The sequence below is a fragment of the Berghia stephanieae genome, chromosome 15 (assembly GCF_034508935.2).
Source record: "Berghia stephanieae isolate SIO BIC M18660-M18661 chromosome 15, UCSD_Bste_1.3, whole genome shotgun sequence".
Taxonomy (NCBI): Eukaryota; Metazoa; Mollusca; class Gastropoda; order Nudibranchia; family Aeolidiidae; genus Berghia; species Berghia stephanieae.
In genome coordinates this window covers 16,790,222-16,812,904 of record NC_088374.1, presented here as the reverse complement: position 1 = coordinate 16,812,904, position 22,683 = coordinate 16,790,222, and the positions used below count along the sequence as shown (strand labels likewise).

The following is a 22,683-nucleotide window of genomic DNA, read 5'->3' as shown; positions in this document are numbered from 1 at the left end:
GAAAGGGGGGGGGGGGGAGAGGATTAATGATCAGATAATCAAAATGAACTGTTATTTATAAGTAAATTGACAATCATAGGTAAAAATAAGTTATAAGTATTCCGCTGAACTTTATATAGATCTTAACATATTTTTATACTTTTTATTAACATACGTAAAACCTCCCGATTATTGTAAGGAACAGCTGATTGTTACATGTCACAGAAACAGCATCTAATTAATCAACCAACGTTCTGTTTTCTTTTTTTTTTTCACCGGTGGAACTTCACTTGATAATTCTGGAGCAGTTTGCATGAAATGTTTTTTAACCACATATCTCATTTGAGCCCTTTCACGGCTTATTCGGCAGATTCCATTTGCATTGAGACAATGCTTGTTTTCAGTATGACCATTCATCTGAGGAAAGAAAAAAAATCATTAGTTATTATTGATAATGATAATGATGATGATGATGATGATGATAATTGGTGATGATGATAATAATAATAATAATAAGAAGAAGAATTGTAATAATGAGTTATAATATATTATTGATTGTTAGTAATAATACGATAGTGATCGCCTAGATGCCTGCTAATAATAATAACGTAATAATTTTCCTTTAAAATATAGCTCTAAATGCCCGTTATTCAAAATGGAATCCGCCTATATACCCACTCTGAAATATTTTTAGCAAAAATAAGATAAAGAAGTTTACTGTAGCATTTGCGGCCAAAAAAAAATTGATTTATCACCGGTCTGCGAGAGTCTTACTTGACACCCAGACAACGCCCCAAAATACTTTCAATTCATTTCAAATTTACTCCACCTCTCCAGCAATTTCATCCCATGACCTCCAAACTGCTTTCTATCCATGGGGTGCCAATCAGATGTTTACAATTACCCATTTCCAACTGGCTGCTGAAAAAGGACAATTATAATTTCAATCGTCCACCAGTCGGTCATCGGCAAAGTCAAATAAGCCCTTCCCACTCAAATCACATAACCCCTCGATTGTTCGGCCTTGTAGCGCAGTCCACCGGGCTTTTGATGTTACACAATCATCCGCCACCTTTGATCACATCGCTTTTTGATGATGTCATAATATATCTATCTACCCTCTTTTCTCACGCCCATTGACTGTATCAACGGGCGATGAAGAAGAATATATCGAGGGAAGGTGCGAATCGTGAAGACGGAATGGCAAATCGGTGTAAGTTATAGGTTCAAAGTTCAATGCAATAAAAATCGTTCCGTGCTAAAAATGTGCGTACATGAGTTTTATACACACACACACACACACACACACACACACACACGCTCTCTCTCTCTCTCTCTCTCTCTCTCTCTCTCTCTCTCTCTCTCTCTCTCTCTCTCTCTCTCTCTCTCTCTCTCTCTCTCTCTCTCTCTCTCTCTCGTGTGTGTGTGTGTGTACTACTACTACTACTACTACTACTACTACTACTACTACTACTACTACTACTACTACTACTACTACGATTACTACTATTACTGCGCTATCATCATCATCATCATCATCATCACCATAAAACAACAACAACAACAACAACAACAACGTTGTCACCACCATTGGACTCGTGTTCTTATGTCTCTGGAGTTTGTCTGAATACGGGACTATTTTGTTAGCCAACAAAGAATTAGACAAGATGTGTTTACACATTCATTGTGCAGAAACCTGTCATTACAAATCGGTTAAATAAATGCTATATTAAAAGTAGATTATTACTCTTATATTTACTACCATGTGTTCCATGTGTTAGGGTAACAAAACTCAGATAACGTCAATTTGAATTTTTTAAACAATTAAAAATATTTTTCAGGTTAATTTTAAATAGAAAAATATACATTTTTCAAGAAAGAATAAAGTATACTCACCATTTCTTGATATCAATGAAAATAATTGCGTCTTGAAGATGAAAATGTAGCCGTTATATCCATATAAAATAGAAAAATATAGAAGTGTATGGTCAGCAATTGCAGTGTAAAAATGAACGATTTTACGAAATCTGTCATATAGCCTGACTGACAATGAAATCCAAGCGGTGCATTCTATCGGCAGGGATAAATATAGGCCAGTTCTCACGTTCTGGACATCTGTTATGACGTAACCACACGGTGGTCTCCCCGTCATCGACGGTGGGTCGTTCTCATTGGGGGTGAGGCAGTAGTAAACTAAAGTGAAAGATTTCTAGTGTAATAAACGGCTGTGGTTTCCTCGTATCTTTCCTCATTTTGTGTCCGTTTCCTCGTATCTTTCCTCATTTTGTGTCCGTTTCCTCGTATCTTTCCTCATTTTGTGTCCGTTTCCTCGTATCTTTCCTCATTTTGTGTCCGTTTCCTCGTATCTTTCCTCATTTTGTGTCCGTTTCCTCGTATCTTTCCTCATTTTGTGTCCGTTTCCTCGTATCTTTCCTCATTTTGCGTCCGTTTCCTCGTATCTTTCCTCATTTTGTGTCCGTTTCCTCGTATCTTTCCCAATTTCAGGCGGTGTCCGACTACGTAATCAAGGTGCAAAGGCCCCAGGATAAAAAGGAAGTTTTATTTTACAACGATCGCTATTGTCGATTCTCCGTCGAGGAAGGTAAGTTTTTTTTTTTTTAAGTGAAGGCGATATCATTTTTTAATGTATAAAGATATCTATGGTCACCTGGAACAACTACAAAAGATGTCATGGCACTAGTCTATCACAAAGTACTTTCCACCAAATGTAATCGACCCAGCTACCCATTCACTGCTGGGTGGACAGGTGGGGGGGTCAGAAAAAAATATCTCGATTGCACCTAGGATCGATCTTGGTCCATTTCCATGTGAAGCAAGTGCTCTACCAACTGAGCTATCGGGACCCCCAATGTCTTGCAAAGGATTGCCTTTAATAATAAACCAAACAAACGTTGAAATTGATTTTAGACTTAAAATATGCATCGGAAGGTTGAGGTTTCGGCTGATAGCATACATGCCGAATCTTACGAATTTTTCGTGATTTGACGAATTTTTCGTGATTTGACGAATTTTAGACATTTCATGGCGAAATTCGAAATTTTGTGGAAAATTACGAATTTTTCATTCTTAGAATACTTAAATGATAATAACTACTACTACTACTACTACTACTACTACTACTACTACTACTACTACTACTACTACTACTACTACTACTACTACTATATTAATGATAAGAAAAATAATAATAATAAATAGATTGTTGTTCATATACAATTTCAGAAATTACGAATTTCCTTGCCAAATTACTAAAAATTGATATTAAAATTACCAAATTTGAAGTTTTCAATTTGGCAAGTCTGTGATAGAATTACCCTTAATTTTTAAAAAATGGTTTGAAAGTTATTCATATATAAATATGTAAAACATGGTTAAATTTGTCAATAATTCTGTGCTCGTTGGCAAGAATCTAACGATGGGTATACGGAACAATTTTGACCCTCAATCCTTTCTATCTTTTTTTTTTTCTCTTTAAAATTTTAAATTTTAACTTTTTTTTTTTCAAGGATAGATTTTTAATGGCTTTTTTGTTTTTTTTTTCCCCCACAGATTTTCAAAAACTATGGAGAGGGGTGGGAGTGGACGGCCTGGATGAGGCCAAGATAGAGGACTATCTCACCAAACAAGGGATCTCGTCCATGGATGCCACCACTCTGAAAAAAGTTGTAAGTCTTCTATTTTTGTTTTCATATTAAAAACCTCCCATTACTTATCCGAACCAGCGACCACCTGAGCTCTAGCCCTTAGGTCTAGAAAACCCTCCCAAAAAACTAGAGCTTTCATATATCGCAATATCCACTAAATGTGCTCAAAGCGCTTTACAAAAGGTCCGTGATAAACGGCAACACGTAAGGTGTAGAACGATACATGACGCCTGTTCGGCGATATTATAATTTTTTCCGACAGAGACAACGCTGTTGACAGTCAGGTATTCATTTAACACCTTGAGTACGGTGAGAGAATGTGAGTAAAGTCTTTTCCAAGGACTCAACTATGCGCAGAGCGAGGCTCGAACCCAGGACGAAAGCGAGTGTGGTGCCCCAAGACCACATAGCCGTACAACACACTGAAGCTCTCCTTAGTTACCAGGGTTGCCAATTCATTGTTTTTCAAGCCCAACTCTGAAAACATTGTCATTTTTAAAAAAATGTTGTTTGGCATGGGAAAAATTGTCTGTATTTTGTGGTGTGTTATGCCAAAGGCAGTGCATACAAAGACGGATAGGGAAGACACTTTTTTTTTTTTAAATTATTATTATTATTATTATTATTTAAAAATATTTATTTTATTTTATTTTATTTTATTTTTGTTAAAGACGCTCATTGATGGCCAGTCAATAAGATAGTTTATTGCAAACTCTTTAAATCATATTTATATACCACAGACTTAGTAATATATAACATGGCAGTATAGAAATATACATAAACAAGAATATACGTTGTGTAATATAACGTCAATACGTTAATTGTAATTCTGTAAATTTTTTCTGCCACTCTCTTCCTTTTTACTGGCGTTTATATGACCTTAATGTGTTGCAAGCGCCGTAAAACCCTTAAAAACAAAAATCAAAATAATTGTGACATTATTTAGAAGTAATGAAATGAAATTCAGTGAATGATTCATGCAAAGGGCAATAACTCAATAATACACCATAATATAGTGGAATCCTGATTTTATTTTTGGGGTATTTTTGTCAAAGCCTCGGTCTATTCGGTTATAGATAGTTCGAAGATGACGTCACTCAGGTCTTTGTTATTGTTTTTTGCCATCCGCGTTTATGAGTACTTCTCACTGAACTGTTTTAACACGACTATAAACGTTCATGGATACACACAGTTTTGTGTGTTGGTCCGTTATACTTCCGGATGGCAATGTTGTGAGCTTTTTAGCCAAGCGCATACTATCTATAGTGATAATAGACCTGCCCACCATTACGAAAAATTCGTAAAAATTATCAATTTTTAGCTCTTGTGTCAGAACTTCATTCACTTCTCTAAGTCATCAAAACTGATTGAAAATGAAAGCTGATACCAGAGTAAATAATTTTAAAGATTTCGAAGTGATATTTAATTTAATCTTTTTGAGGAAAAAATTGTTGATTTTTAAAGCTTATTAGAGCGACTGCTACTTTATATCCCAGAAAATTTACGAATTTTTAGATTTTCAAGTTGGCAGGTCTGTAATAATGGAATCATATACCTGCCAACCCTTCCACTTTTGGCGGAATCATTCCTATTTTCACTCTTCCATATTGTACTATTCCGCCATTGTCTCTAGAATTCCGATTTACAAAAATGGTGATATTGCTAAACATAAAAAAGAGCAAAGAGGGGGGGGGGGGGGGGGGGGGGGGGGAGAGTGGGGAAAGAGGTGTAATACCTATTTTTTTTGTCTCAAATTCCTATTTTTAGTTGTCCTGATTCCACTTTTGGAATGTGAAGGGTTGGCAGGTCTGTGGAATACAGGCTTTTTGACTCTTATTGTTAGATCATGGAAGGTTGAGGCGGTGGGTACTCGTGTAAATCAGCATTTCTTTTTGGGCAAACTGGCCTGACTGGTCGAGTCTTTCAGACAAAATTGGCCCTTGTGATTTTTCGCCAATGCAATATGGAGGACGCTCTTTTTATAGGAACATTCCAACGCTCTTGGAACAAACTTCCAAAGGAATTTATGGCATTGGTCATGGACAGAAATGTTTTTAAAAAGCATCTTAAAACTTTCTTCTCCGAATTGTTTATAATCCTATTATTATTATTATTATTATTATTATTATGATTATGATTATTATTATTATTATTATTATTATTATTATTATTATTATTATTATTATGATGATGATGATGATGCTTATTTCCCAATTGTAAAATACATTCCTGGCCTGTAATTAAAAATTTTTTTTTTCCGATTTGTGACCCTTCGTCTCAAAACGGTATTAAGTCTGATTGGTTGAGATGTTGAAAATTGAATTTATAGCCAGAAATATCAGACTTGTGTTGAGTTTATTCGATTTATTGAGGAGAATGGATACCATATTTTAGGGTGCTAATGCTAACGATTTATAATTTTGACCAATTTAACACTAAATTAAACTTTTAAGCATATGATTCATTCCGACATAATACCGTTTTGAGACGATGGGTCACATTTGGTTATTGATAATAATTATTATTGTTTCTCTAATTTTAATGTAATAAATTTGTAATATCTTTTGTTTTCAAACATCTACCTTCATCTCCTTACACCTCTATTTCACAGTCCAAAGTACCAAGGCGGAAGGGAAAGCAGAAGAACCGAGTATTCAAGAGACACAACGACCATTTACAAGGATTGCTACAAGATTACAATACGACAAATGTAGGAGAGAACAAGACGAGTTGAAGGAAGTATGGAGGAGTATGTGTATCGTGTATGTGTATGTGCCGTTGATTGGATGGGTGTCGGGGTTGGTGTGTTGTGTGTGTGTGTGTGCGTGTGCGTGATTGGATAGGTAGTAGTTGATGATCTGTGTGGGTGGATGTTGATTGGTGAGACATGCATGGGTGCAAGAGTGCCGGCTACAGCCGGCCTGCCGGCCGATTGGATTACTGAAAACGTCGCCGGCTTTTTGCGATTTGGATTTGATTGATTTTATTTTTTTTTTCTTTTGTTTAGGTCCCAACAATCGGGTCGGAAATCTTGCAGTCCGTGAATCTTGCAGGCTTTTTCAGATTATATGTCTGGTCATAAGTAGACTTGCAGGCTTTTTGAGGTCCAGTTGGTTGCACCCATGGACATGTACGCAAAAGTATGGGTGATTTTGGTAAAAAATATTTTGTCAGTGAGATGTATTCCATATTAGCATTTGTAACTAAAAGTTTGGGAGAAAATGTTATTCGTTATTCAGATTGTAGCCAAATTGAATACAAATGCTAGATCAATTCTCAGCAAAGGCAGATGAGATTTTTAATTCTCCACTTTGAGAGGCCAATTTTCATCTTTCATCCACACTTTATTGCCGAATATCATTTGAAAAGCTTAAAATGTGAGGAATCCGATCTGGATATTGTTTCAAAAACATAAAACAATAAAAAAAAAAAAAATCAAAATATGGCAACTCCGCCATCACAAAATAGTGAAGATAGAATTCGGCAGTTTAGTGAAAAGTTTAGATTAAAAAGAACTAATTTGAATTGTTTTCAATAGAAGCAGCTTGCTGGGCTGTTTCCAGTGCTTACATTTTTTTGGAGATATCTCATTTGGTTCAAGAGTTATATGTGACCCTCCGTCTCAAAACAGTATTATGTCGGGGTGATTCAGACCCAAAAAGTGAATTAAGAGATAGATTGATGAGAAATTTGACCTTAGACGATTTTGCAATGCAAGAAATAGTCTTTATACTCCACCATCAAGTACAGAAATTATACCCAAGTTGGATATTTGTAGCTATGAATTAAATTTCCCTTACCGAGTGGATCCTGACACAATACCGCTTTGATACGGTGGGTCACATAATTATTTTTTCAGTGTCCGAAAGGGCCAGTTTTACCATTGATACGTGGTGCGTTAATGACAGCACAAGTGATATCTAATGCCCATGAAGGTTATCAAAAGTAGATGGGTTGTAATAAATTATACATCAAAGCGTAGGTAAAAAAATTCAATTCTGTCCTTGTAAACTGAATTTTTATTTTACCGTCATCAATTTTTGAGGTATGAGTTGTATGAGTTCAGCTGCCCGTCGGTACAAAAGAACTTCCGTTTAAATTGTACAGAATTTGGAATGTCTCTAAAAGAAAAGCTAATAATGATAAAAGTAAAATTCAAAAACTGCATAAAAAGCATAAGCAAAATGATACAAAGCTGCTTGAAGCTGTGGACTGTAAAAAGTAACAAACAGCAATGAATAGAATAGCTTCAAATTGAAACAAGCACAAATGATAAATAAAAAGAAACAGGAAATAGACATACTATTTACACAGGGAAATATGCACTTTAAAAATTTTTTTTTGGCCATTGGTGGTGGGGCGTGGTAGGATGAATAAATGTCTGTTTGGGCACCCGATGCAGATTATATGGTGCATTTGTATTGTCGAAGTAATTTGTGTTGTCGAGTTAGTTGCCAATGGATTGGTTGCAGGCCGTCCTATCCTACGTTTTTTAGCAGATTCGTTGTCCTTCTGAATGGACACTATATGGAGGTTGATCTCTCGGTGAACTGTTGGATTAGCAGGTCCATAAAATCCTTGAGGAGAGTTTTTTTGCTTTCAGGTCCTGTGAGTTGATACATACTAAATACATTGGCTTGTGGCGACTTCCAAAATCCAGTAAAAAATTTTCGTTCACCGTTTTTTTTGGTCTTACGTTTGAAGGAATCATAGAAATATAGAGCCTGGTCCATGCGATCGCAGCGATTCATTGTATAAATCATGGTTGGTTTCGCAATGACTACTTTGACTTTGATTTTGCTGGTGACTAGTGAGTGTGACGGATGAGTCTGCATTTGTCGAGACAGCCAATTTATTTTTATTGTCCTTTTCATCCATCCAATCAACAGTCTGCTTTGGTCAACCAACCCTCCTCTTTCCTGGTGGGTTCCAGTCCAAAGCCTGCCTGGTGATGTTGCTTGCAGGCTTCCTATAGGTATGCCCAACCATACAGTTGGTCTTACGGTTTAAGGAATCATTGAAAGATATTGTTTGGTCCATGAGATCACAACCATTCATTGTATGAGTCATGGTTGGTTTTGCAATGACTGCTGGATGCCTTCATCTCAGTCTCAACGCTTCATCGCCATGTCTGCTTTGGCCGACCAACCCTCCTCTTTCCTGGTGGGTTCCAGTCCAAAGCCTGCCTGGTGATGTTGCTTGAAGGCTTCCTATTGTCAGATGTGTGTGGTTGGCTGTTGGGATGGGAAAGGGGTTGGGGGGGGGGGGGGGCTATTCCACATTAGCATTTGTAACTAAAAGTTTTGGGAGAAAATGTTATTCGTTATTCAGATTGTAGCCAAATTGAATACAAATGCTAGATCAATTCTCAGCAAAGGCAGATGAGATTTTTAATTCTCCACTTTGAGAGGCCAATTTTCATCTTTCATCCACACTTTATTGCCGTAGATCATTTGAAAAGCTTGAAATTTGAGGAATCCGATCTGGACATTGTTGCAAAAATACAAAAAAAACAATCAAAATATGGTAACTCCGCCATCATAAAATAGTGAAAATAGAATTGGGCAGTTTAGTGAAAAAGTTTAGATTATAAAGAACTTATTTGAATTGTTATCAATAGAAGCAGCTTGCTGGGCTGTTTCCGGTGCTAACATTTTTTTTGGAGATATCTCATTTGGTTCAAGAGTTATGATATGTGACCCTCCGTCTCAAAATGATGATGATTCAGACCCCAAAAAGTGAATTTAGAGATAGATTGATGAGAAATTTGACCTTAGAAGATTTTGCAAAGCAAGAAATAGTCTTTATACTCCACCATAAAGTACAGAAATTATACCCAAGTTGGATATTTGTGGCTATGAATTCAATTTCCCTTACCGAGTGGATCCCGACATAATACCGCTTTGATACAGTGGGTCACATATTTTTATTTTTTAGGTTCCGAAAGGGCCAGTTTTACCATTGATACGATGTGGTGCGTTAATGACAGCACAAGTAATATCTAATGCCCATGAAGGTTATCAGAAGTGGATGGGTTGTAATTAATTATACATCAAAGTGTAGGTAAAAAGTTCAATTCTGTCTTTGTAAACGGAATTTTGATTTTACCGTCATCATTTTTTGAGGTATAATGAGTTGTATGAGTTCAGCTGCCTGCCGGTACAAAAGAACTTCCGTTTAAATTGCACAGAATTTGGAATGTCTCTAAAAGAAAAACTAATAATAAAAGTAAAATTCAAAAACTGCATAAAAAGCATAAGCAAACTGATACAAAGCTGCTAGAAGCTGTGGACTGTAAAAAGTAACAAACAGCAATGAGTATAACAGCTTCAAAATTGAAACAAGCACAAATGAGAAATAAAAAGAAACAGGAAATAGACATACTATTTACACAGTGAAATATGCACTTTAAAAATGATTTTTTTTGGCCATTGGTGGTGGGGCGTGGTAGGATGAATAAATGTCTGTTCTGGGCACCCGATACAGATTATATGGTGCATTTGGTTTGTAGAAGTAATGTGTGTTGTCGAGGTAGTTGCCAATGGATTGGTTGCAGGCCGTCCTTTCCTACGTTTTTTAGCAGATTCGTTGTCCTTCTGATTGGACACTATATGGTTGTTGATCTCTCCATGAACTGTTGGATTTAGCAGGTCCTTAAAATCCTTGAGGAGATGAGTTTTTTTTGCTTTCAGGTCGTGTGAGTTGATACATACTAAATACATTGGCTTGTGGCGACTTCCAAAATCCAGTAAAAAATTTTCTTCCACCACTTTTTTATCTTACAGTTGAAGGAACCATAGAAAGATATAGCCTGGTCCATGCGATCGTAACCATTCATTGTATAATACATGGTTGGTTTCGCAATGACGACGATGACTTTTTGTTTTCTTTTCATCCCTCCAATCAACAGTCAAGTTGATTGTTGAGGCCGCTTTCATGAACCACAGGCTTTCCCATTGTTGAAGCTGCAGTGTTTTCAATTCTGATGGGACATTTTGTCTGTTTACTTGAATTGTGTCTGTGTGGAATTGGTGGTTGTTAAAAAAGAATTTTGCTAAGATTATACGTTGTGAAATAACGGTTAAACATCACGGTCAGTTTTTTCTTTGCTGTCGACACATCCCAATGCACCTGACCTGGTCTTTGGGGATCGTCCTCTTCTTGATGTTCCTGCAGGCTTCCTATAGGTATGGCCAACCAATCCAGCCCCATCTCCTTTTCTATATTCGTTTCAATTGGTGAGTGGCTCAGTTTTTTTGGGTGTAGAAACCTGAAATAAATGGATTATATTTATTTATAACTAGATGATTTATTGTCAACAGTCCCAACCTCAATTCTGAAACTGTATTGATTTTGAATGAACAACTGTTCCTTCCCTTCAACAAGTCCATGCTGTTTATCAACTTGGCATGTGGAGCAACATTGTCCAATGGATGGATGCTAAATTTAAGTTCAATACGTTGTAGTTTTAAGCCCAAGGCTAAGTTGCTGGGTTACACAAGCATTCACAGCTGCAAGATCTGTCAGTGTTGGAAGTAATTAATCTTCAGGAGCAGAAAATACGGATTCCCGAGTCGTCGTGTCGACATAAGGATCGTTTTTGACACCCGGTGCTTCAGTCGGTGCAGACATCTGCATTGGATACTATGATCTGACTACTGGGAAGATGGTGGAACATCCAAAACTAGAAAAAACATCCGATTTGTTGACAGTGAGGTGGATTTCATTAACATCCCAATAAAGAACATGTATATTTGTAAACTGATTACCGTGAAATTTACCTTTCCTTGGTCAAGACACCACTGAGAGAAGACTTTTACACTCAGATCGCCTTCAGGTTTTTTCTTGGAATTCATTATGAAATGATTTTTGTTCATAAAATGACTTCAAAACGCCTTAAAATTGTTAAGTGTTGTCGAGGTAGTTGTCAATGGATTGGTTGCAGGGCGTCCTTTCCTACAATTTTCAGCATGTTCGTTGTTCTCTTGATTGCACTGTAAGATGTCTGCTTTCTCCAAGAGCTGTTCAATGAGCAGGTCCTTAAAATCCTTGAGATGAGTTTTTATGCTTTGAGGTTGTTCGAGTTGATACATACTAAATACATTGGCTTGTGGCGACTTCCAAAATCCAGTAAGAAAATTTTCTTCCACCACTTTTTTGTCTTGTGGTTGAAGGAACCATAGAAAGATATAGCCTGGTCCATGCAATCATAACCATTCATTGTATGATACATGGTTGGTTTCGCAATTACTATTTTGACTGATTGTGTTTGTGACTAGTGAGTGTGATGGATGAGTCTGCAAATGTCGAGACAGCCAATATATTTTTGTTGTCCTTTTCATCCATCCAATCAACAGTTAAGTTGTTTGTTGAGGCCGCTTTCATGAACCACAGGCTTTCCCATTGTTGAAGCTGCAGTGTTTTGAATTCTGATGGGACATTTTGTCTGTTTACTTGAATTGTGTCTGTGTGGAATTGGTGGTTGTTAAAAAAGAATTTTGGTAAGATTATACGTTGTGAAATAACGGTTAAACACCACGGTCAGTTTTTTCTTTGCTGTCGACACGTCCCAATGCACCTGACCTGGTCTTTGGGGATCATCCTCATCTTCCTTATGATCCTTGCAGGCTTCCTATAGGTATGGCCAACCAATCCAGCCCCATTTCCTTTTCTTTATTCGTTTCAATTGGTGAGTGGCTCAGTTTTTTTTGTGTAGAAACCTGAAATAAATGGATTATATTTATTTATAACTTGATGATTTATTGTCAACAGTCCCAACCTCAATTCTGAAACTGTATTGATTTTGAATGAACAACTGTTCCTTCCCTTCAACAAGTCCATGCTGTTTATCAACTTGGCATGTGGAGCAACACTGTCCAATGGATGGATGCTAAATTTAAGTTCAATACGTTGTAGTTTTAAGCCTGTCATGGCCTCAAGTGAGTAAAGAGCTACTCGACTATGCATAAAGATATGTAGAATGAGGCCCCAGAATTTACTAGTTACTATAAATGAAAAACAATTAACGATTTGTTTAAGATGAAATAAAAAGAAAGATGAAATTTAATTAAGAGATAAATATTGATTGTGGTAGTTACAAATAGAAACTTGAATATATTACGTAACTTATGATATAATGTCAGGTACGTAAGATTACGTTTCCAGGCAGTTGACAGGCGTGGGTGCTATATTCATCCGATAACGGGCTCAGGCTCGTAAAGTTCCACTTCCAGGCAATTGAGAAGGGGTTATTCAGATGTTTCTTTGACAGCGGGCTCAGGTTTGATCCTTAAAATGTTGACGGTTACACCGTCGTAAAAGCTCCGGCGTCTTGATGGTGGAGATAAAATATCCACAAAGTCCCAAAAGATAAAAATCTTCAAATATATATGAGGAATGGAGCGACTGGCCATCCGGCATAGATTGTAGAGAGAAGTGAGTGTAGAATGTTAGACCTATCAGCTTCTATAATAAGTGGCTACGTGACAGAATGTAGAACGAAAAGTATTCACTAATTAGAAATTAATTCGAGGGAAGGCTATAAAAGGAAAGACGATCTAATATTAGAAGGTAAAGTTTTTCTAAGCCTACCGAAATATAACTGGATTGAGATAAATTCAGTTCTTACTAAAATAAAAATTTGATAAGATAATTGTGAACAACCTTTACTGTGACACCCCCACCCACGTTTAAAATATACTCTTTAACCATTATGGGAAAGATAGATTTTACAAACGGAAGTAAATTTACTATCATGATACCCTAGCATTAATCCTTTGTTATGACTTTTGCTACAATTAAATTATTTATTAACTAGACATGGAAATGTTTATACTAATGTAGGTATATGACTGGGTGACAATAACAATGAAAGATTGTGATTGCAAATCATTGTGATGAACAACATGATGGCAATGTGATTACAAATCATTGTGATAAACAATAGTGATGGCAATGAAGCATGATTTAAGTCGATGATATGAAGGTAATTTACTGAATGGAATGAATGAAAATGTCAATAGAATATTGACATTTCTATTATTAATCATTAGTTTCTGTGGCTTTATTCCACGTCCTCAGTCGGTGTAATGTCCAAAGAAATAATTTGTATTCCATACGAGGTGCTGTGCAGTTTCATTAATGTCATCAAAAACTTCCATTGTTCTGTCAAAATTGAATAGTCTAAATTAGCAGTTAAAAAATGAATGCGAGTGTTACAGGTACGAAGTTGGGAACGAGTGAATGGTCTAATCCACGGTCTCCGCCAATGGGCGACGCATCCATGATACCACTTCCGGGCCAAATACAAAACAAATTCCGACTGGTCAATATTAACACCATTCTCGGTCTTTGATTGGCTCTGGTTGTGTTTCACACTGCAGTCCTATGCCTCAGTTTGGAAAAAAAAAGTAGAATTAAATACACGTTTAACTAAAGTTATGCCGCGAGTTGGACGGAAATATTTTTGAAAGGGCAAAGCTTTATCACGCATGAAGGGAATCTGAGCCGCTTCTTTCAATCTATCTGTGAAAATGGCGTATGTCACACTTTGGAAATATATAATACAAATTGTCACTCACATTATATGGCCGAGACGTTCATTTCTGTGGGCTTATTCCACGTCCTCAGTCGGCGTAATGTCCGAAGAAAAAATTCTTACTCCGTACGAGGCGCTTGTTCTTGGTTCCGTTGTGTAGTGGTGATTAGTGTTGATGTGTAGTGGCATTGTTGTGGTGTGCTCTCATTGCTTATAAAATATAAATTGTCACTCACATTATATGGCCAAGACGTTCGTGTCTGTGGCTTTCGTCCACGTCTTCAGTCGGCATAATGTCAGAAGAAAAAAATGAATTCCGTTTGAGGTGCTTTTCCTTGCTTCCGTTGTGTTGTGGTGATTGGTTATATAATATATATGCATATTTTTAAAAAATAGTATTTAATTTAAATCACAGTTGCTCATGATTAAAGGAACCCTCGGCCAATAATTTAAGCTAAAAAGATTACATTATATTCACTAACTTGACTTGAGCGAACTCTAATGCCCAGTCTCCACTTGCTTCCATGTGTAACCACCTCTCATTGTTTTTTTCTAACGTAATTCTTCTCCAACTATTAGGTACATAAGGGTTTCCAACAAAAACAAAAACTGATATGAGTAACTTCTGACGTCTGAATTTAGTCTACTCGCCGTTTAGTTCTAAATTTAATTAAAGAAACTTGAAACACTACTACTGAAATTCCAGTATAAACATATTGGATAAATTCCTTATGTTGCCTGAGAATGAATAGCGAGGGCTTGAAGGAAGTCAACATTTTAAAATGAAACAAATGATTGTCCACTCTGGGCATTTTTCAATGATCTTATTTCTTCATCTGAAAGATTGTCACAACTAGAAAAGGCAATACGATAATTTTTCACATGTCCATGATTTTTTTTACCATCAGCCTTGCCGCACGGTCTACGAACACATTTTTACAATGGAAGAAGCTGGGGATTAGCATCATGGCAGTTTGTCACCAGTGTAATTACATCATCAAAAGCGTTCTGTGAACTCCTGCAGAAATTGTAAATAGATATTTTTACATAACAAACATGTAACTATTATGATTTTATAAAGATTTTATTACAACAGTATTAACACGTTTTGAGCAGCTAGGCCCCTCGAGGCTGATAAAAATTGATAAAAGACATAAACGGGTGCTTAAATGACCTAAATAGTGTCGAAAATAGTGTTAAACACCTAAAAACAAACAAACGTTCTGTCGTAAGGCTTCTTGGTGAACGTCTTGATGACATAGCAACCGATCCACAGCAACAACTGCCAAACCTGTTGTTGTGCTGGATAAGATGGATGTGAGCCGCTGGTGTTCCCCTTCACACTTGTTTGTTATTTGTGTCATTACAATAAATTGGTAACACACGCCTTCTTGGATGCTGGTCAGGGAATTCAATACGTCACCTGACAACCTGTCTGTCAGGTACGTGAAAAAGGTGGGGCACCGCTGATGGATCTGAAACATATTAAAAAGAATACAAAACATTCCGAAAAACCCTTTATACATGTACATGATATTGATAATGATAATGATGATGATAATAGTAATGATAATAGTAATAATAGTAATAATGATGATAATAATAATACACACATTTCTATAACGTCTTTCGTCAAAACCTCATCCTGAACAAACAGAAATTGAATGGAACAATGTATCAAGTAAGCATGTTTTTAGAATAATTTAAAATAATTCCATGAGGTATATTGGCTGCCAACACACTATAGCAGAAGTTTTGCCTGTTGAGTAGATAGATAAGGGTTTCCAACAACAAAAAAAAGATGCAAGTAACTTCTGATGCCTGAATTTAGTCCATTTGCCGTTTAGTTATAAATTTAAAGAAACTTGAAACACTTCTGAAATTCCAACGCTTCAGGAGCATGGAAAATAATACACCAAATGAGCGGGGCAGACTCACCTTTTTCAACAATTCTTGGAATTTTATTTCGCATGTAGTCGTTACTAGTTGACAGTCCTCTCAAATAATGTGACTTCTCATCTCCGGGCAGTTGATTTGCCAGTTTTGTCCTTATGAGTTTTAAGGCATGGAAGTGGCACAGCAGGCCTGTGGCATCTGTGAAGACAGACCTGCATCAGTCGCTTCCATCTTACATTTATGTCGTATAGACATCAATCCTGGACAAATATTCAAGTCTGTGACATCTGTGAAGATGGACCTGCGCGCAGACGCTTCCATCTTACATTTATCTGTCGTATAGACATCAATCCTGGACACATATTCAAGTCTGTGACATCTGTGAAGATGGACGTGCGCGCAGACGCTTCCATCTTACATTTATCTGTCGTGTAGACATCAATCCTGGACAAATATTCAAGGCTGTGACATCTGTGAAGGGGACCTGCGCGCAGACGCTTCCATCTTACATTTATCTGTCGTGTAGACAGTGGTCCTCGACAAATTTCCAGGCCTTTGGCATCTGTGAAGACAGACCTGCATCAGTCGCTTCCATCTTACATTTATCTGTCGTATAGACATCAATCCTGGACAAATATTCAAGTCTGTGACATCTGTGAAGATGGACCTGCGCGCAGACGCTTCCATCTTACATTTATCTGTCGTATAGACATCAATCCTGGACACATATTCAAGTCTGTGACATCTGTGAAGATGGACCTGCGCGCAGACGCTTCCATCTTACATTTATCTGTCGTGTAGACATCAATCCTGGACAAATATTCAAGGCTGTGACATCTGTGAAGGGGACCTGCGCGCAGACGCTTCCATCTTACATTTATCTGTCGTGTAGACAGTGGTCCTCGACAAATTTCCAGGCCTTTGGCATCTGTGAAGACAGACCTGCACGGTCGCTTCCATCTTACATTTATCTGTCGTGTAGACAGTGGTCCTGGACAATCTCCAGGCTTGTGTCATCTGTGAAGACAGACCTGCATGCAGCCACTTTCATCTAACATGTATGTCATATAGTCAGTGGTCCTGGACAAATCTCCAACAAATGACTTACAAATCTGATGCATCCTGCGTATATTTTCTGTAGTTTCCTCCCGAGGAAAGCATAAAACACAGCCCTCCCCTTTCCAGTGGTGTCTTCCACTCTCAACTGATAAAGTGCAAAGTCGCTTTAGTTCTTTTTGTATGTGCCTATGAAAAAACAAAAAGTCAGTTAGAAAAGGATGAAAAGCCTGCAACTTTGATAGAATGTACACAGAATAGATAAGGTCACAACATTATGTAACCAGGGACTTGAAGTCTTTGTTCCAGTCGGTATCGGCAGGAATATGACCTGCAGAAATTGTAAATAAACATTTTAAAATAACAGTGTAACTATTATGGGTTTATAAAATTTTATTACAACAGCATTAATACGATTGAGCAGCTATGGCCCCTCAAGGCCGATAAAAAAAATGATAAAAGCAAAAAACGGGTGCTTAAATGACCTAAATAGTGTTTAAAGTAACGTTAAACACCAAACAACAACAACAAAACGAGTTTTCACGGCGAGGCATGAATGATAATGATATCATTACAAACTACAGCACATAATCTGGCAGTATCACAAACACGAAAAACCAAACATAGTGTAACTTCCACTCTCATTGTAAAGATGTATGAAGTTGACGTCACTCGGTCTTTGATCTTTCTTTTTTGCCATCCATGTTTATGAGTTATTCTCACTAAACTGCATTAACCAAACTATAAACGCCCAAGGTTACTCGCATAGTTTTTGTGTGTTGGTCCGTTATATTTCCAGATGGCAATGTTGTGAGTGTGAGCTTCTTAGCCAAGCGCATACTATCTATAGACTCTCTGCGCTTGGCTAAGAAACTCACAACATTGCCATCTGGAAATATAAGGGACCAAAACACAAAACTATGTGTAACCTTGAATGTTTTTAGTCTGGTTAATACAGTTTTGTGAGAATTACTCAGAAACGTGGATGGCAGAAAGCAATAACAAAGACCCAAGTGACGTCAACTTCGTTCCATCTATATAGGATGCATTTTATTGTAAATATGTATTTAATTTATTATTCAAAATTGTTTTGTTTTTTAAAAAATAAAATGTGAATTTATAATTCAATTTTGCTGTTTGTTTTTCATTATTGTTGTTATCCTTGCAGTGTTTATGAAATGGGCAACTGGGTAGGGTTCCTGACCTCCCATAGTGGGCAGGGAGGTACTTACTGCGTCTTTTATCTCCCTGTATTTTGGAATGAGATTACTTGGTTTTGTCCTGGTCCTGGCCAGATGCCCTGGCTGAGAGGGAAACGGTCGAATGTATAATTGTTTTGGGAGATACTTTTTTCCTTGTAAATCATCTGTGTTATGTATCGTTATATTTGTTATTTTGAATGTATAATAATAATGTAAGCATTTGAGTGTGTTCCTCTTAGTGGGATCTTTCTGCTGGTGTATGGGTGAGACATTTAGGTGATCTCAAAGTACACTGGTAGTGTCCTCTATTGGAATCTACATCTGTTCCCTATTTGAACCAATTCCCCTTTGTCTTACTTTTTTCCTCAAGTCCATTTTCTTGTACATCTAGAATCTTTTCACTATCCAATTTTCTTCCTTTTTACTGGCGCTGATATGACTTAAATATGTAGCAAGCACCGTAAAACCCTTAAAAAAACAATTACTTGGTTTTGTCCTGGCTGAGAGGGAAACAGTCAAATGCATAATTATTGTTTTGGGAGATGATATTTTTTTCCTTTTAAATCCTCTCTCTCTTATGTATTATTATATTTGTTATGTTAAATGTATGATGTCGGCATTTGAGTGTGTTCCTCTTTGTTGGATTTTGTGCTTGTGTCTGGATGAGACTTTTAGGTGATCTCAAACTAAGTACATTGATAGTGTGCTCTTGGAATCTACATCTGATCCCTATTTGAACCATTTCCCCTATGTCTCACCTTTTCTTTTGTGCTTTAATTGTAATTCCAGAACTAGTTACTATCCCATTTTCTTCCTTTTTACTGGCGCTGATATGACCTAAAAATATCAAATGTCTTTAGAAACAAAAATCGAAGAACTGATTTCAAAACACAAGGAAATATCCAAATGCTTCAGCACCTTAACATTCATGATGACCTTCAAAAGCTAAGAACACTTGCACTGGACAGAGGTTTATGGAAACAAATAACACATTTTAACTGGATACTAGAAACAGACTGACACTACTACTACTACTACTACTACTACTACTACTACTACTACTACTACTACTACTACTACTACTACTACTACTACTGTACTACTACTACTACTACTACTACTACTACTGCTGTACTACTACTGTACTACTACTACTACTACTACTACTACTGTACTACTACTACTACTACTACTACTACTACTACTACTACTAGTAGTAGTACTAGTAGTAGTACTAGTACTAGTACTAGTAGTACTAGTAGTAGTACTAGTAGTACTACTAGTACTAGTACTAGTAGTACTACTAGTACTAGTACTAGTACTACTACTAGTACTAGTACTAGTACTAGTACTAGTACTACTACTACTACTTGTACTACTACTAGTACTACTACTTGTACTAGTACTAGTACTACTACTTGTACTACTACTATTACTACTATTACTACTAAATAATACTAGTATTACTATTATTACTATTACTATTACTATTCTTCTTCTTCTTCTTCTAGGTTCCATGCCTGGTCCAGGCTTCGGATACTGCATGAATTATCTCTCTCCATTCCTCCCTGTCTCTTGCTTTTTCAAACAGCTCTTGGATTGTTAGGCTGGTGAAGCCCTTCAGTTGGTCTATGAGTGTTTTTCTTTGTCTCCCCGGGCGCGTTTACCAGGTATTTTTCCACAACTTGCCAGGTATTCATTCTTATCTTTCCTTACTATGTGTCCGAAAAAGGATAGTTGTCGATCCGCTATTAAGGGCATTAGTTTCCTTTGTTGGTATGTCTGTTTTAGCACTTCTTCGTTCGTTTTGTGTGCAGTATACGATATTCTCTGCATCCTTCTCAAGCACCACATTTCAAAAGCTTCAATGTTCTTTTGTGTTTCTGCATTTGTAGTCCAGCTTTCGCATCCGTATAACAAGATTGGCCACACGTAGCACTTCAAGACTCGGAATCTAATCCCGAACGACATCTGTTTGTTTTTCAAAATGTTTCCCAGGTCCATGAAGGCCTGTTTGGCTTGAGTTATTCTTGCTCGTGTGTCTCGGTTACATCTTCCATTTTGTCACTATTGAACCTAGGTATTTAAAACTTTCTACGTTGGTAAGTTGCTCGCCGTGAATCGTTATATTGCAGGTGTTGTTGTTTTCGGGGTTTTTCTGTATTACCATGCATTCTGTTTTGGTGATATTCACTTCCATTCCCTTGGCTTCACTATCTACTACCACTTTGTCAACAATCTTTTGAAGTTGGATTTCTGATGTTGCAATGAGTACCGTATCGTCTGCGTATCTTATATTATTTATGTTGTGATCTCCTACTTTTATTCCCTCCATATTAGTTATGCCCCTCATGATTGTTTCTTGGTATAGATTAAACAGATCTGGTGAGGCAACACACCCTTGACGGACTCCTTTCTTAATAGGAATGGAATTTCCTGTAGAGTTTCCGATTTTGATAGATGCCTGCTGGGTGTAGTATAATGTTTGCATGAGTCTGAGGTCTTTCTCATCAGCGCCAATGAAGTGCAGTTGTTTTAGTATTTCTTCGTGGCGTACTCTATCAAAAGCTTTTTTGTAGTCGACAAAACAGAGGTATAGTGGGGTCTGAACCTGTATAGCTCTTTCACTTAAAACACGGAGGAGGTATATTGCGTTCCTTGTCCCTCTGTCAGGTTGGAATCCATATTGTTCTTCTGCGATTTCGGGGTTAATCTTATTCCTTAGCCTGTTGATAATTATACGCAACAGTATTTTGTTGATGTGGCTTATTAAACTTATAGTTCTAAAATTTTCGCATCTGACTGCACCTGCTTTCTTTGGTATTGCTATGAAAATAGTTACAGAGATCTTCAGGAATTTTCCCAGTGTTGTATATATTGTTGAATAATATGTGAAGTTCATCAATTGCTAGATCTCCTAGGCTTTTTAATACCTCTACAGATATTTCATCAGGGCCTGTTGCTTTACCATCCCTCATTCGTTCCATGGCATGTTCAATTTCACTTTTGGTGATGTTTGGTCCGTTTAATGGTTCTTTGAATTTCAGTGGTGGTTCATTTCTATTTGGATCATTGTACAGTTCGCCTATGTATTCTACCCATCGGCTTTCTATATGTTGTTCTTCAAATAGCAGTTCCCTTGTTTGTTTTGGATACAACTTCCTGCTGCTTTGCTTTTCCTTTTCCCTGATAGTTCTTTTATTCTTTGGTGAGCTTGTTGGGGGTTGGGTTTGTATTCTCTTTCGATTTCGCAGCATTTCCAGTCTAGATAGTTCTCTTGTGCCTCGATGCATTTGGATTTAATGTGGTTGTTCAATGTTTGGTATTCTGCAGACCCTCTGTTGCATTTTTGTCTTTCTTCAAATAGGTTTAGAATTTCATTTGTCATCCATTCCTTTTTTCTGTTTATTTGAGCTATTGGTAAATGCTTTTCTGCAGTTGCTTTGACACACTTTTGGAATATATCAAATTGTTTTTCACATTTTTCGTTATCAGGTTCACTTTGGCTTTGTATCATGAGTGCATTTTCAAATTCTTCTCTCATTTTTGTTTGTATGCCATTGTCTTTGCATAACCTGTAATCCCTCTTTATTCTACCAACTGTTCTCTGAATAGCTTTAAACTTTATCCTTACTGTACAAACAACTGGGACATGGTCACTGTCTACATCGGCGCCTGGGTAGGTTTTGCAATTTAATATGCCATTTCTGAATCGTGATGATACTGCTATAAAGTCTATCTGGTTCCTTGCTCTGTCCCCTGGTGATTGCCATGTCTAGGTTCTTCTTGGGTGTTGTTGAAACCAGGTGTTTGAAATCATTAATTTATTTGTTCTACACCAATCTGCCCAGATGTTTCCTCGTTCATTTCTGTCTCCAAGTCCATGTGGTCCGATTATGTCACCATCTCTGCCTCTGCCAATCTTAGCATTTAGGTCCCCCATTACCATAAGGACTTCTTGTGATTTACACATTCGTTTTGCTTTGTCTAGTGAATGGTAAAACTCTGTCATATCTGCATCTGTCGCCTCTTCTGTTGGTGCATAAACTTGAATAATATTGGTGTCAACTACAGGTCCTCTTAGCTTAACCAGCAAAACTCTGTCTGAGATTGCTACGTGCCCTTTGTAAAATTTGGTTGATTGTTGGTCTAAGATCATCCCTACTCCTTTTTGGAAAGAGGTTCCACCACTCCATATGATCTTATATGTCGTGTTGTTTTCTTGTTTTGACATGGTTCCCTGCTCTTTCCATCTCATCTCTGCCAGGCCAAGAATATTTATTTGGAGCCGTTTCATTTCTTTTAGAATGTTGTTTAGTTTTCCTTTTCGGGCACAGGTCCTGACATT

General features: G+C 37.1%; 1 protein-coding gene across 1 annotated transcript in view; it reads left to right on the top strand.

Moving 5' to 3' along the window:
- LOC144960802 (transcription initiation factor IIE subunit beta-like) overlaps window positions 1-9,860 on the top strand; it is a gene marked incomplete at its 5' end in the record, with an annotated part of 19,910 nt that extends 10,050 nt beyond the window's left edge. Inside the window, 3 exon segments of the mRNA XM_078894145.1 lie at window positions 2,485-2,581; window positions 3,550-3,665; window positions 6,256-9,860. Coding sequence (XP_078750271.1) covers window positions 2,485-2,581; window positions 3,550-3,665; window positions 6,256-6,378 — 336 coding nt within the window. The 3' untranslated portion in view covers window positions 6,379-9,860.
- Between the last annotated feature and the right edge of the window lie 12,823 nt (window positions 9,861-22,683).